This window comes from Lathyrus oleraceus, chromosome 1 (genome assembly GCF_024323335.1).
Source record: "Lathyrus oleraceus cultivar Zhongwan6 chromosome 1, CAAS_Psat_ZW6_1.0, whole genome shotgun sequence".
NCBI classification, from domain to species: Eukaryota; Viridiplantae; Streptophyta; class Magnoliopsida; order Fabales; family Fabaceae; genus Lathyrus; species Lathyrus oleraceus.
This window is the reverse complement of record NC_066579.1, coordinates 308,531,011-308,547,396: the sequence shown is the minus strand read 5'-3', so window position 1 is coordinate 308,547,396 and position 16,386 is coordinate 308,531,011. Positions and strand designations below refer to the sequence as shown.

Sequence of the window (16,386 nt, the reverse complement as noted above, 5' to 3'; positions counted from 1 at the left end):
TGTGATTTGTTGGAATTAGCCGGGTCGTTGAAACCAGAGGAGAAGGTGATTCAACCGCATGAGGAGTGCTCAGAATTGTCGCTCCAAGCACCGCCGAGGTCAGAAAGCGAATATTGAGGCCGCTTCAGAGGCAAGTCAAGAACAGGATGGTATATGTGCGCCCGGTTGTATCTAGATACACCAAGGTAAGATACCAATGTTGTGGAGGCACGAGTTACCATGGAGAGAAGACTGTCCTCCAGGGAAGCGGAAACCGGTGCTGAAAGATGAGAATGTGTGTGGACTGTCGAGATGTGAGCTGAGCTAATCTGAAAGATGAATTCCCGGTACGTCACAACGAGGTATTGGATTGATTATAATGCTCAGTTTATCTTCATGGATGGCTTCTTGGCCGAGACCAGATTGAACTGTTGCCAGATGATATGACGTAAACCATGTCCATCACACAAGGGGCACCTTCTGGTTATAAGGTGATGTCGCTCAGTATCGAGAAGGCCGGTGCCAAGTATCAGAAGTCTAGGGTGACTTTGTTTCGTGATATGATTCATCGTGAGAGCAAATGCCATGTTGATGACATGATGGCAAAGTCCCAAGCAGAGGAGGGGCATCCGTTGGATCAAGTTGTTTGACAGGTAGAGATAACTCATACTGTTGAGTTCGAATTAGCGCACTTATGGAATGCTGCCCAGCAAGCTGCCGAGGCATGTTGCGAACGAAAGAGGAATCAAGGTTGATCCAAAAAAAAAAAAAAAAAAAAAAAAAAAAGAAGAGTAGTAGGAACCTCTGATTCTGATACCTTCCGGGGAAGAAACGACTGCTAATCTGGTACCTGACAGCCCTTAAGGGGTCTATGAGGTGCGTATTGAGTCAGTATGACTAGTCTTGTCGAAAAGAGCACGCAATTTACCTAAGCAAAAAGTTTATCGACTGTGAAACAATACACTCACTGCTCGAGAAAACTTGATGTACTTTGGCATAGGCTGCTCGCTGATTGAGACAGTGTGTGCTGGTTCATACCACCTTGTGGATGTCCAAAATGGATCTGATCAAGTATGTGCTTGAGGAACTAGCATCGAATGGACGGGTTGTGAGAGGGCAAGTGATGTCGACTGAATACGATATTCAGTATACCTCCTAGAAAGCAACCAAGAGGAGGATATTGTATGGTTATCTCGCCCAACAGCCCACTGATGATTGTCAACCAAGGAAGTCTGAAGTCCCTGATGAGGACATCTCGAGGTACTCGAATCGAAAGATTGAGAGTGACCGATCCCGGAGGAGGGGCCTGACCCCGAATCCGAACGGGTTTTGATGTCTGATGGGGAGAGTTTAAAAAGAGTGAGCTAGTGCTTCCCCGATAACATGTGAACGCACCAATGATAGTGGCTGAGTACGAAGTTGGTATCCTGAGTGTCATGCTTTGGTACGTGCATCTACTGGGGCAACGCCTTCCTCATACGGTATGGGATGGAAGTGATATTGCCTGCTGGAGGTTAGATTTCATTGTGAAGAGTCCGGATGGATGATAAGTTAGAAAAGGGCGAGTGGATGAGGACTCGGTATAACACATTGAGCCTAGTTGAGAAAAGAGGCTGACAGTTACTCGTCATGGGGCAGTTGTACCCAGTAAATGAAGCGTGTTGTTGACCGAGAAGTGCGACCTCGTAGGTAGCATGGAAGAGATGTGGTGTTGAAAAGGATCCTTCCTCCTCAAGACGATCGTGGGGCAAGTGGATAAACGATTATGAATGTCCGTTCGTGGTCAAAAAAGGTCTCCTCTGACAGAGCCTTGTTGCTGACGACCACGGATGATGAGGATTTTCCACCCCCCTGTGAATGTGGACGCAGTTAGAAGATACTTCGTGAAAAAAGAGACCCGCTGGACAAAAAGAATAAAAGAGTCCAGGCAAAAAAAGGGCATCCCGGCGAACCAAGAAAAAGGAGAAAGGTTCGGGCAAAAGTTAGGGATAATAAAAAGAAAAAAAACTGTACACCTGGCAAGTTGAAAACCCCACAAGGGCGACTTGGGTAAAAAAAGGGTATCCCGGTGGACTGAAAACCCGAAAGGGCGGTCCAGGCAAAAGAGGAAATGAAACGAACAACTGCGTCTGACATGATCGTCTGTGCTCATGAGGACTTGGAGAATCTCCGACAGAGACCGATCGGAAGCGTTTTGTTCAGAAGACAGAAAGTGCGGAAAGTCTTGAGGACATATGAGGTGTAACTGAGTTGGAACCCGATAAGATCACAGTTTCACGTTGCCATTAGGATAGATTTTTTCCTTTTATGTGCAATCACCTCTTTCCAGGGTTTGCTTCCTGTGTGTTGCTCGGTTGTGAGCCATCTTTTATTCTAGTCAATAAAGTGCGTGTTCAGTCAAATAATTTTGTTTTTGTTTTCATTACCGTTTTGATTACGAAAACATCCATTCGTTTTGATAAGAATAGTTGCATTTTGAAACATAGAGGTCCCTTCCGATGCATGCTTATGAGGTTGAAATCTGGAAATCCTATTCGGAATTTTGAGTGACTTAGGCGTTGAAATATCGGAACGCCTGAGGCATACCTGGGGCACGCTTTTATCTGACGATTGCTGATTGAGGTACTGTTAGATATCTTCATTCACTTACCGGTGGTACTGTGAACCCTTGTTGACAAAAAAAAAAAATCCCGGCAGAGCCTGATCAGGGGCAAGGGATAGTTGAACGGTGAAAAGACAGTGGAGGATTACGACGACGGTCCTGGAAAGTTAATCAAGAAGACTCTTCAAAGTCTGATGATTGGAAAGTTTGTATGAATACCAGGAGTTCGATCTCCGTGGAGTACGGACGAGATTGGGAATACAAGATGATGGAGCAGAAAAGTCCAGAAGCGTCTGGGAGTTCGTAAAAGAGGGAGAGCCGACACTGTGGGTGGATGATGGATGCCGCAATTCGGCGACTCGACAGGTGTTCCGTGTCCAATAAGTTGTATTTCCCCAGTAGGTGTGAGAGGGTTACCTCCCTAACAGATTTGAGATCAGTGTCTCCTCAGCGAGCCGGAAGGTTACTGCCTTCCCAGTAGGGTTTGTGTTGATGGTTTTCCCTCAGCGAGGTCCCCAAGCGGATCGGGTTCGGAGAAAATCACCCCCAGTAGAGATAAGAATGGGTTGCCTCCCCTAGCAGGGTAATCTCCAAGCAGTTCAGGTTCGATGGAGTGCATCCTCAGCAAGGTTTGTCTTTCCCCAGCAGGGTGGAAGTTGACGTGATTATAAAATCCTCAGCACAGTTCCTGGAGTTCCCCGGTGTTGTCTCTGGAGGAGACGTGTGTTTATGCATTCATCATTTAGATAAGCATAGCATATTGCATCATTAGTGCATAGCATTTCCATGATCATGGGGCATTGTGTAAAACAAAAAACAACTCATGCATCAACATTGCAAGCATGTCCATTAGCCCTAGACCGTGGTGACCAGCTGAGATTGGGTTGTTGGAAAGAGTTTAGCATCGCGCCATTGGATCGGCTTCAGAATTGGGTTCATCAGCATGGTTGAGAGGTTGGTGCTTTCCCAACAAGTGACTCCTTAGTTGAGTGGGTATCCCCAGCAGTGTTACTCCCCGAAGTTGGCAGCATCTTGCAAAGCTTGGGTCCATTCCCTTAGCAGAATTGGGTGTGTCTAATCTCTCCATGTAGGGTCTACCCCTTAAGCAGAAAGTGTCTACCATTTCCTTCTGCGCTCCCCACTGAGTTATATCCTCGTGGATGACGGTTGTTTTCGTTCCCTCCCTAACGGGATGGGTTTTCCCTATTGAGTTCTGTCCTCATTAGGATGAGTCCTGTTTCAGTCTGCCTTTTTGGATCGATCCTAAACTGGTTTTCTTTGTGGGCTGTCTCTTATGCTTCCCTAGGGCATAGATGAATGATTGCTCACTAACCGGCACTCATTCATCACATCCTCAGCGGAATTTGTGGCTTCTACCTACAAACCGGTAGTTGTAAGTCCTATCTTTGTGGTTTTCTACCTATTAACTGGTAGCTGTAAAATCCCACTTTCATCCCCTTGGCAGAGTTAACCCTGTGTGCTCATCCTATCAATGACTGATTACTTTTCCGTGGTTTTCTGCCTACTAACCGGTAGATGTAATCCCCTCTTTGTGGTATTGATAGTCTTATCCCCTTTGGATACTTGCCTTGATCAAGTAGTATTGTCCCCAGTGGGTCTCCCCCTTTCTTTTGGGTATTTGCTCCGAGTTAGCAACTTTATCCTCTTTTGATTGGTCATCTTGTGCATGCCTAGTCCTGGTACCCTGATGCCTTTCTTTTCGGTCGTTTATCCATTTAACAACCTGCAACCCGGTTATGGATAGTCTTCCATGCGAGTGTATTATCTACGTTTTGACGGTTATAGATAATATATCTCATGCACTCTTTGGTCAATCTTTTGATTGTTATCCCCAGCATAGGTCTTTGGCATGCGTGCCGGCTCACGTATCATTGTTTTGCTATCTTCGCCGATGCTGATAGACATGAAGTTTTCCCGATTTCCAGATCGAAGAAGTTCTCAACAGTCAGGACGAAGAATTTGTGGCATTCCAGGCCAGTTTTCCCGGTATCCAGACCGAAGTGGCGTCCAGGCCAGTTCCCGGTATCCAGACCGAAGTGGCATTCAAGCCAGTTTCCGATTTCCAGATCGAAGAAGTTCTCAACAATCAGGACGAAGAACTTGTGGCATTCCAGGCCAGTTTTCCCGGTATCCAGACCGAAGTGGCGTCCAGGCCAGTTCCCGGTATCCAGACCGAAGTGGCATTCAAGCCAGTTTCCGATTTCCAGATCGAAGAAGTTCTCAACAATCAGGACGAAGAACTTGTGGCATTCCAGGCCAGTTTTCCCGGTATCCAGACCGAAGTGGCGTCCAGGCCAGTTCCCGGTATCCAGACCGAAGTGGCATTCAAGCCAGTTTCCGATTTCCAGATCGAAGAAGTTCTCAACAGTCAGGACGAAGAACTTGTGGCATTCCAAGCCAGTTTTCCCGGTATCCAGACCGAAGTGGCATCCAGGCCAGTTCCCGGTATCCAGACCGAAGTGGCATTCAAGCCAGTTTCCGATTTCCAGATCGAAGTGGAGTTCAGACCAGATTTCCGGTGATCAGACCAACATTGATACTCTCATATTTCGATGCTTAGTGTTCAGACTAATGTGCGGCGTTCAGGCCATGGGTATTCCTATGTAACCATTTATTTTGGTATTCAGGTCAACTTCCTGTTTCGGTACTCAGACCGATTTTCACCGTACCAGATGGATTCTTCTTTTGAGATTGCTTCTTTGACGATGCTGACAGGCATTGTTTCATAGGGATTCATGATCAAAATCCGGGTCTTCTTAGTATTTAACCATCTCCCACTACGATCATGTGAAGAACATCCTGCTTCATATTCTCTAGTTGAAGACGCTTAAATAGGGACAACTGTCATACCCCGATTTTGCTCCTGAATTTTTTATGTTTGTTTGGCATGCTTGGCCTAACCTAACTTTGGTTTTACATGAGGTTTGGTTTTGATCCAAAGTCATGGTGTTGTGATTGTGGATACCTCTATGGTCTGGGTCATCTGAACAACCAAGTTTCTTGTGTTTCTAACCACTTGCCAGTCATGTTATTGGTTCATGGATACTATAACCTTATGATCTTATTTCATGGTTTTGTTCATACACATTATCAGTCAAGTTATTTTTCTTTTCAAGAGTCAAACATTCAAGTTATGATTAAACCAACTGTGAAACCAACTTCAAACCATTTTGTTAATCCATTTCAATTTTATTTCATTACATTTGATTCCATACAAGAAAATACAAAATTTGGCATTTTTTGACCAACTGTTGACTTTGGTCAACAGTTGACTTTTTGGTCAACTTTGACCAAAGTCAACTCAAATTCATTAAACCCAAAAATTCACCCATAATAGTCCATTGAATTCCATTTACGAGAAAAATACAAAAAAAATGAACTTTGACCAATTTGTTGACTTTGGTCAACAATTGACTTTTTGGTCAACTTTGACCAAAGTCAACCCTCACTTGCTTTTGCCCATCCAAACTTGGCATGACCCTTTTGCTTCAATGTACATCCCATCCTCATGTTTATTGATGTTTTCTTGGTAGCTTCCATTACAAGTAACACATATGGTGCACCATGACTTTGTAGCTTTTGGACCATTAACCATTTGCCATTGGTCTGCCCTTAACGGATGACCAAGGAATCCTCTAACAGTCCAACCATGTCAGTGCTTATCACCCTTGGCTTGAACCAAGAAATAGCTCATGATACATGTTTGATCCACTAGCCCCATTGCCTTTTTGTTTTGCCTTGCTGCTATTGGATAAAGGCATGAGGAGTGTGCTACAAAAAGGGCCTACTGCTAGATGAAACCTTGCCCAGGCCAAATGCAACCACCAAAGTCCCAATTAGCATGGAAGAATGGAAGGAGTTGTGTACAACAGAGGTTTCACTCACCAAATGGTCTTGTAACGACACCATGCACATTCTTGCCAAACCACATGTCAAACCTGCATTCAACCTGCAACAAGTGATAATTATGTCCAAAACCATATCAGAGGTTACAATGAAGCCATGGAAACGCCCTGCAGTAGCTCACAAACCTTGACCATGAACATTGCTTTGCCCTACATATGCCAAGTCGACTTGCAGCCTTGTTTGATCATCATCATCAATTCATGTCCTGTACTCATGGCCATGAAAACATGCTGCAATAACATAACCTGCACCTTGCATCTCGAACAAGAGGACTACCTAGGCCACCATTTCATCAATATCCTGCTGCTTTTCCTGGCCCCTTTCCATTTCCAGCACGCGGTGTTACTCTTCCTACAGTTCCAGTACCTGATTCTCAACCTCCCGGTGTTACTCCTGTGGGCCCTGTTGGTATTTCTACACTTTCTGCTTCCGGTCATCACTTTAGGGGAACTCCTGGTTTGCAGGCAGAAGTAATTTCAGAACATGCTGATGACAAAAATAAATAAATGCCATTATGACTCAAAGTGAGGATGCCGCTAATGATCAACTAGATTCTTGGACTGCCCACAAGACTGAAGCAGGAATTATGTACTATTATAATTTCAATGGTAGATTTGCCTGGTACTGATTGGCAGTTGGTCTCTACTAGTGATGGGAGAAAATATTATTATAACAATGCAACACGGCAAGCTACAATTGAGAGCATGAATGCACTACATGGTAACTTATTATGCAGCAGTTCTTGCTCTGTCAATGCAGCAGCCCACTCAACAATCCTGCTGCTGCAATCATGACACATCCTGCAGAAAAGCCAGCCCACGACCGAAGCTAGTCAACTGGTGAAGCAAGTGAGACTTTGATCTGCAAAGGCAACAAACCCAAGGTCAAGGTCACAAAGAATTTTCCTATAGCAAGGGGTTAATGAGCCATGACAAGCCAAAACATGGTTGAGTTGTGATCACCTGGTGAAAGCCTTGGCAATACACAATACTGCCCTGTGAGATATGACAGGCCAAAACTGGCACAGAGTGAAGCATGACATTATACTTGAAACCAAACCTGTCTCAACCTATATGCAACAGCTTTTGAAGCGAAAGCTTAATCAGCCTACAAAGGTTATTGAGTGTATAAAGGGTCAGCCAACAACTGAAGAGTACTATGATTTGTATTTCGAAGCCGAGAAATACAACAGCCAGATATCAGAGGCAGTTTTGCTGTCACCCAATGCTCAATCATTTCTCAATATTGGAAGAGTTGTTGTAATAAAATCAGAATCAGCCCAGGACCACTTGCTTGCGTGGAAAATGCTTCAGGTGGTGGGAAATCACAGGACAAAAGCAGTACATTTGACCAAGGTTTTTTTGTAATGCCAAAATCAAGACGTGGTCTTTTAGATGAATATACTACATCTGTTTCTGCTCACAAAGGAAGAGGTGTTGTCAACATCAAATTGCCCCATCAAGGTTCTGCTTGTGGAATGAGCTATGAAGTCCGTGAAGTCGATATTAAAGAATTCCTATGCATATGCAGTAGCAAAATTAAGGTTGACCAAGTTGGACTTCTTGAAGATGTTAGCAGTTCTGTTTACGCAAAGACTGTTCAGTTGCTCCAGGATTTGAAATCAGATGGAGAAATAGTACAGACTTCAGACCCTTACGCACCAGTACTACCGGCTACTGCATCTGGACGTGATTCCACATCTCCCCAAGTGGAACCATTTCAATATCCAAGCCAACTTTAAGTCTAGTCAAGTTTGTTTCAATGACTAAGTGCAAGTTAACAAACACCCTGCAGCCATCAATCCAAATATGATCACCAACATCTTGGTACTGGTCCACAAACACTTGTTGAAATTGTTGAGGGTCGACACCCATTTTCCAAGACTATTTCAAATGCCAAGCATCCTGTTATCATTGTCGGTGCTGGGATTTGCTGAACCGTGGAGTTCGGACGACTCAGATGTTGTAAAAAGGGGCCAATGTAAATCTCTGCAACATAAAATCAACGATTAACCGACAATTAACCAGTTTGTAATAGAAAATTCTAAAGCAACCATTTTGTACAGCCTGGAACAGGGCAGAATAATTTAATGCTTCCTTCCGCACGTCCCCCAACTTTGGGAAGTTTGTCGATTAGGCCTCCAATTCAGCCAGTAAATTCAACTGCGATGAACCAGCAAATGCATGCATCGTTCCTTCAGCATCCGGTACGTGCTGGAAGCTCAACAGTCTCGCATAATCTTCAAATGGTTCGTCCAGATGCAAGCTTTCAGGCCGACCCCTCCATGTCATCTGGTACTTCCAAGTTACTCCGTAAGGGAGGTGATAGATCTCCCAAAGCTCCTGAGGATTGGACCAAAAACAGTAGTAATTATTCAAACATGTCCGCGGGATTAGAGAATATAGGCACGACTCGTGATATTCCAGAATCCTTCACTCGTCCGTTAAAGCTCACTAGATTGAATGACGGAAGGAAATCCTCTCTTGCTTCTGGGACTTCAGATGTGCCTGTCTCCAAAGGATCATCCCATGTTCTTGGAAGTAGTTTATTACCTGCACCTGCAGTTCCTAAAGCAGAAGCGCGGCACCCTGACCAACAATCTTCACAGCTTCCATCTGACGTGGAGTCTGTTTTGCTGCAACAAGTATTGAATCTAACACCGAAGCAATTGAGTTCCCTGCCACCAGAGCAGCAACAACAGGTCATCCAACTCCGACAAGCTTTTAAGCGAGATCAGATGCAACCTGCATAACAAACAGCTTACCAAAACACCCTGCCATGGACACTTCCTTATAAGTCCCTGCTCACTTCAAGCAACCGCAGTTGATGCCAATTCAACATACCACTCACTCTTCTTCTTGAGAAAGCCCTGTAAAAAGTCAAAACATTGGTGAAAGCTAAATATGTTCTGCTACAAAAGTGTAGAAACTCATTAGAATTCAAAAGAATTGATTCATTTATGTGGCTCACCTCAAGCCAAACAAAATCCCAAAAAACCTGTTGAACCATGTTTGTTACCTTGCAACTCAACCTACATGTCACCTACTGCAGCCAGTCTATGCATTAAAACCATTAACAATCACTCTTCAAAATATCCATTATCCTAAGTCAAACCAAGCTCACCATTTTTTCACTGCAGTAAAAAGGGACACATTAATCAGTCAATTTGCAAAACCTACAGTGCAAAATCATTAACCAACAGTCAGAGGGCAAAGTCCAAAAACATCCCAAATTGGTATGAGGTCAAAGCAGAGAGGAAAGTTTGTGAAGGATACCTTTTCTTGAATCTAACATGGATAGGGCAATTCAATTTCTGTGCATCCAAAGTGCTTTGTAGAGTTGCTTTTGAACACAAGGGCACCAATTTGTAACCCTAATTCACAGAATATAAATAGGGAGAATGAATCAGTAACCAGGGGACCTAGAGGCGGAAAAGAGGAGCACAACAAAAACCTTAGAGAACAACAAAGAACTGAGAGACGGAAAAGAGACTAAGAAAACCCTAACATCCCAAGATTGATTACCTGGAGGCCAGCATCTGTACGTTCTTCACCGCCACCACTGCGACATTTTGTAAGGACTTTTCTTTCTTTCTCTCTATTTTTCTCCTAGCTTGTTGTCTGAAAATCTTGTGAGAGTTGAGAGAGTTCGATTCACTGAGTTGGAGAGCGTGAGAGGGTTTCGGTTGATGTCATAAGAGGGACGAGAAGTGCGAGCTCGCCATTGCTAGCTAAGGTTGAGTTCGCAAGGTGAGAGGGAGTGAGGAAGACGATGCTTCTGCTGTTTCCATTTCTTTTTCTTTTTTTTGTTTTTCTTGATTTTTAATTATTTCTTTTTTACTATTTAATTTATTTTGTTCTTTTTAATAAAAAAAATCAGAAAATGTTTATATGTTCCTATTTTCTTTTATTATTATTATTTATTTATTTTTTATTATTATTTTTTATTTAGCTTAATTTGTTTTTAACAGAGATAATAAAAAACCATAAAAATGTTTATTTTGTTTTTTTATTTTTGTTTTAAATCTGTTAGCCCAGTTCATATATTTATGATAGTATCTCAGTAGCAAATATTGTTAAGTGGTCTGGTGGAGAAGGGCAGTGTGCATTTTCTTGAGTGGGGTGGGTTCAATATTCATGTGTGACCTTTTTTTTTGGCTTTTTATTTCTTTTGGCTATATTACTTTTTCTTTTAGCATTTTAGTTTCTTTTTATGTTTATGCCTTTATTACACTCATGTGTTCATTTTGTTAATAATGCATAGTTATTGTATTTGAATTTAGTTCAAAAAACCATTTTTCTCAAACTATAAAAATCATACTTTTTCTCGATTTAATATCGAGCCCATTTTTTACACCCTTGTAAGTCGATTGCTTTTAAGCATCGCCATCAACCTCACATAGCTTACTCTTGGGCTTTCTTACAATGAGCCGGTTCCCTTACACTTACACGTTGTTTAATGCTCATTCATTTCTTTTCTTTGATTATTTGATTTGATCACATGTTTGTTTAAATATTTTACTTGTGTGATTAACTGTGGCCTACTTGTATGGTGTATGAGGCATATACTTATATTGTTTGATTGCCATGTCAATCCCCATTCATAACAAATGTATCCCTCTCCCATGAAATGTATAATATTTATTCTTTCATTCTTTATTCACCTGTTAATACAAGAATTAAAATGAACATTCGATAACCATTTCAAAACAAGATCAAAACCTCGATCCAACGTCGAGTAATCATTTTTCAAAATCTAACAGAACCAGCACGTATTCCTCCACCCTTTTGTAAGTCGATTGCTTTATGCATCGCCATCAACCTTGTAAGTCGATTGCTTCATGCATCGCCATCTACCCTTATCCCTAACACTTCTCCTTGCTCCATTCGTCGATTCTTGTTCCGATTAGGTAGCACCCATTAGATAGTAACCCTTTGTATGATAACATAGGTAGGATTCCCATATCCTTTTGTATGATAACATAGGTAGGATTCCCATATTCCTTTGCATGCTAACATTAGGTAGATATTCCCATTTGTAAATCCTAACACTTAAGTACACATTGCATGACAACTCTAGGGTAGAGCTTCCCCACTTCTAGACCTTTCCGAGCGTCTCCGATCCTGTGGCATGTAGTCCATCCTATTGCAAAGAGGTAACTGCCTAAGACTCGATTCAGCGAGCTGCGACACCTACTGCTAGGACGTGAACACATTGCCCACTCTCCTTTGACACAACCGGTGTCCTCCTTTTGTAAGTCCATATTCAGATGGCAATCCCTATGTAGGGGAACTACATCGCCCTGATCCTTGTTCCAGACGAGGTATGTAGGCAGGTGGTCGTGCGAGACCACTCCGGGCACCTTTCTTTTTTCTTTTTGTGTGTGTTTTGGTTCGGATGCTGATGTAAGTCCAATGATTGGCAGTCGGGCTCCACGTTTGCCCTTTTGTGTGTGTTTTGGTTCGGATGCTGATATAAGTCCAGTGATTGGCAGTCGGGCTCCACGTTTGCCTTCTTGTGTGTGTTTTGGTTCGGATGCTGATGTAAGCCCAGTGATTGGCATTCAGGCTCCACGTTTGCCTGTGTTCGTTTGTGTGCGTGAGCCGAACTACGGCAACTCTGATTCTCATGTTCAGATGAGATACGTAGGCACAAGATGCGATGTCTTGCCGAGTTTGACTAACAACTAACAACTAATCCTTGTTTGCTTTCGCCCTCGTTGCGATCTTTTCTCTCGCCCTCGTTGCGATCGAGACCTTCCCTTTCTCTTGCCCTAGTTGCAATCGAGACCCTTATTCTCGTAGTTAGCCGAACTACATTATGCTCTGATTCTCATTTCCGATGAGATATGTAGGCATAAGACGCGATGTCTTAGCGAGCACACATCTCTTTCACCCATAGGTACCCGAGCTACGAAGACTCTGATTCTCATATTCAGATGAGATACGTATGCAGTGGATGCGACATCTATGCGAGTCATTTCTTTAACCCTTTCTTTTAGTAAATAGTACATTAGATAAACACACACCCTTCAGACAAGAAACAACAAGAGTGGATCCCGTAGAGTACTACGGATGCGTAGGGGTGCTAATACCTTCCCTTCGCATAATCGACTCCCGAACCCAAGATTTGGTTGCGAGACCTTGTCTTTTCCTTTCCTTTTCTCCAGGTTTACTTCGAGCGTTTCCTTTCCCTCCTTTGGGATAAATAACGCACGGTGGCGACTCTTCTGTCATTTCCTCTCGCCGGTTGTTTTTTTCGCACACCGTATTTTTCGGGTTGCGACAGGGTCAACTGATCAACGTACCGTACAAGTCTGACAAGTCTGGTCTGGGGTTTAACTCTGAAAAGATGGTCAAAGATCAAATTAATGTTGTAGAAGATGCTGACAGCGATTGCGACCTGGATAGCTGGATTTTCCCAACAATTGGTGACAGACTCAATAATTGGAAGGCTGAAGACACTATTCCGATTTCCTTTAGTCAGGAGTAATTGTTATTGTCTATTTTAGTGTTGCAAATTTTTAAATTTTTACGATTGAACTTCTTAAAGCATTGTGTCTATGCCCGGGGCACAATAGCTAATTTGTTAAGGGTTTTGTCATTTTAATAAGCATATTCACATTCAATAAATCAATGGACTTTTTGCATTCAAATATTGCGCTCTTTATCTTTCCTGTCATCTTCCAAACAAGCTATGTTTTCTTACACACACTCACGTAACAAATTGCAGATCCATACCCACTCTGGATCCTGTTGATAATAGTTCTACTACTGTTCATTATGACTTTGAAAATCCGATCTACCAAGCTGAGGATGGAAGTGAGGAAGATTGTGAAATACCTGGAGAACTTTCCAGACTGTTACTGCAAGAAGAAAGGACTATACAGCCGCATGAGGAGTCAATCGAAATTGTAAACCTGGGTACTGAAGTGGACAAGAAAGAAGTCAAAATAGGAGCAGGCTTGGGAAAAAGTGTCAAAGGAAGATTGATTCAGATGTTACATGACTATATGGAGATTTTTTCTTGGTCTTATGAAGACATGCCAGGACTGGATACTGATATAGTAGTGCATCGTTTGCCAATGAAGGAAGATTGTCATCCTGTTAAGCAAAAGGTTCGTCGCATGCGTCCTGAGATGTCTGAAAAAATCAAAGCCGAAGTTATGAAACAATTTAACGCCGGCTTCCTAGCCGTTACTTCTTATCCTCAATGGGTTGCTAATGTGGTACCGGTACCGAAGAAGGATGGTAAGGTGCGAATGTGCGTCGATTACAGAGATCTGAATAAAGCGAGTCCCAAAGATGACTTTCCACTCCCACACATCGATGTTCTGGTAGATAACACCGCTCAACACAAAGTATTCTCCTTCATGGATGGATTCTCGGGTTATAACCAGATTAAGATGGCACCTGAAGACATGGAGAAAACTACGTTTGTGACGCAATGGGGCACTTTCTGTTACAAAGTAATGCCATTCGGTTTAAAGAACGCCGGGGCAACGTACCAGCGTGCTATGGTGGTTTTGTTCCATGATACGATTCATCATGAAATAGAAGTATATGTGGATGACATGATAGCCAGATCTCATACTGAAGAAGAACATCTCGACCATTTGTACAAATTGTTTGAGAGGTTGAAGAAATACAAGCTGAGATTGAACCCGAACAAATGCACCTTTGGAGTAAGATCTGGTAAACTTTTGGGATTTATTGTCAGTGGTAAAGGAATTGAGGTTGACCCGGCTAAGGTGAGAGCTATTCAAGAAATGCCTGTTCCCCGTACAGATAAAGAAGTCAGACGCTTCTTGGGACGCTTGAATTACATTGCCCGATTTATCTCCCATTTAACTGCTACCTGCAAACCCATCTTCAAACTACTGAGGAAAAATCAAGAGATGATATGGAATGACGAATGTCAAGAAGCTTTTGACAAAATCAAGAAGTATCTCCAAGAACCTCCGATCCTGATACCACCAGTTGAAGGAAGACCTCTAATCATGTATTTGACCGTGTAAAAAATTCAATGGGGTGCGTGTTGGGGCAACATGACGAGTCTGGTCGAAAAGAGCATGCCATATACTACCTTAGCAAAAAGTTTACCGACTGTGAAACAAGATACTCACTGCTCGAGAGAACTTGCTGTGCTTTGGCCTGGGCTGCTCGCCGACTAAGACAGTATATGTTGAATCATACCACTTTGTTGATTTCTAAGATGGATCCTATCAAATACATACTTGAGAAACCTGCCCTCTCCGGAAGAATAGCGAGATGGCAGATGATTTTAACAGAGTATGATATCCAGTATACTACCCAAAAGGCAATCAAAGGAAGCGTGCTAGCTGGTCATTTGGCTCATCAAGTAGTGGATGATTACCAATCTATGAATTTTGAGTTCCCAGATGAGGATGTCATGCTTGTTACTGATTACGAAGAACCTGGACCAGATGAAGGACCCGAACTGGGATCCCGATGGACTATGGTTTTCGATGGATCTTCTAATGCGTTGGGCAATGGTGTTGGTGTTGTAATTATTTCTCCCAAGGGTTGCCATACGCCTTTCACTGCTAAACTATGTTTTGATTGTACCAACAATATGGTCGAGTATGAAGCATGTATTTTGGGACTCAGAGCTGCTATAGACCTGAGAATCAAGTTTTTGAGTGTGTATGGAGACTCAGCTTTGGTAATCAGTCAGATCAAAGGAACATGGGACACTAAACATCCGAATCTCATCCCTTATCGAGAACGGGTGCTGACATTAATCCCATATTTTGAAGAGATTACATTCGAACATATTCCACGAGAGGAGAATCAGTTGGCAGACGCATTGGCTACCATGTCATCTATGTTCAGAGTCAGATGGAACAATGAAGCTCCCATGATCACCATTGAACGATTAGATGAACCAACATATTGTTATGAACTTAATACTGATGAAGTAGAAGAGAAACCTTGGTTCCACGAAGTAAAAAGATATTTAGAAGCTCAGCAATACCCTGAAGGGGCGTCCATCAACGACAGAAAATTCCTGAGGAAGTTCTCCGCTAAATTCTTTCTGAGTAATGGAGTATTATACAAACGTAATCATGATTCGACTTTGCTTCGCTGTGTGGATAAAAAGGAAGCAGAAAAGATTATGGAAGACATGCATGACGGTATTTTTGGGACTCATGCTAGTGGACATACGATGGCCAAGAAGATTCTGAGATCAGGGTATTATTGGTCTACCATGGAAGCTGATTGCCACCATCACTCCAGAACTTGTCACAAGTGCCAGATCTATGCGGACAAAGTACATGTGCCTCCTGCTCCATTAAACGTGTTGACAGCCCCTTGGCCTTTTGCAATGTGGGGCATTGATATGATTGGAGAGATTAAACCTACTGCTTCCAACGGACATCGTTTCATTCTGGTTGCTATTGATTACTTTACAAAGTGGGTAGAGGCAGCCTCATTTGCTTCTGTTACCAAGAATGTGGTGGCACGGTTCATCAAGAATAGTCTTATTTGTCGATATGGCATCCCTGAAAGAGTTATCATTGACAATGGCACCAATTTGAACAACAAAATGATTACTGAACTCTGCACGCAGTTCAAAATAAAACACCATAACTCTTCTCCGTACCGGCCAAAGATGAACGACGCCGTGGAGGCTGCTAATAAGAATATCAAGAAGATCATACAAAAGATGACAGTAACGTACAAAGACTGGCATGAGATGTTACCGTTTGCTCTTCATGGTTATCGCACTTCAGTACGCACTTCGACAGGGGCAACTCCTTTCTCTTTAGTCTACGGAATGGAAGCCGTTTTACCAGTGGAAGTTCAGATTCCCTCTCTAAGAATCATGAGAGAGGCAAGCTTAGATGAGGATGA

At 42.8% G+C, this 16,386-nt stretch overlaps 1 protein-coding gene across 1 annotated transcript; it reads left to right on the top strand.

Moving 5' to 3' along the window:
• The first annotated feature begins 8,559 nt into the window (after nt 1-8,559).
• LOC127115695 (uncharacterized) lies at nt 8,560-9,280 on the top strand. Its single transcript, XM_051047170.1, has one exon. It carries the CDS (start codon nt 8,598-8,600, stop codon nt 9,258-9,260), a length of 663 nt encoding a protein of 220 aa, XP_050903127.1. The 5' UTR covers nt 8,560-8,597; the 3' UTR covers nt 9,261-9,280.
• Nucleotides 9,281-16,386: the final 7,106 nt, after the last annotated feature.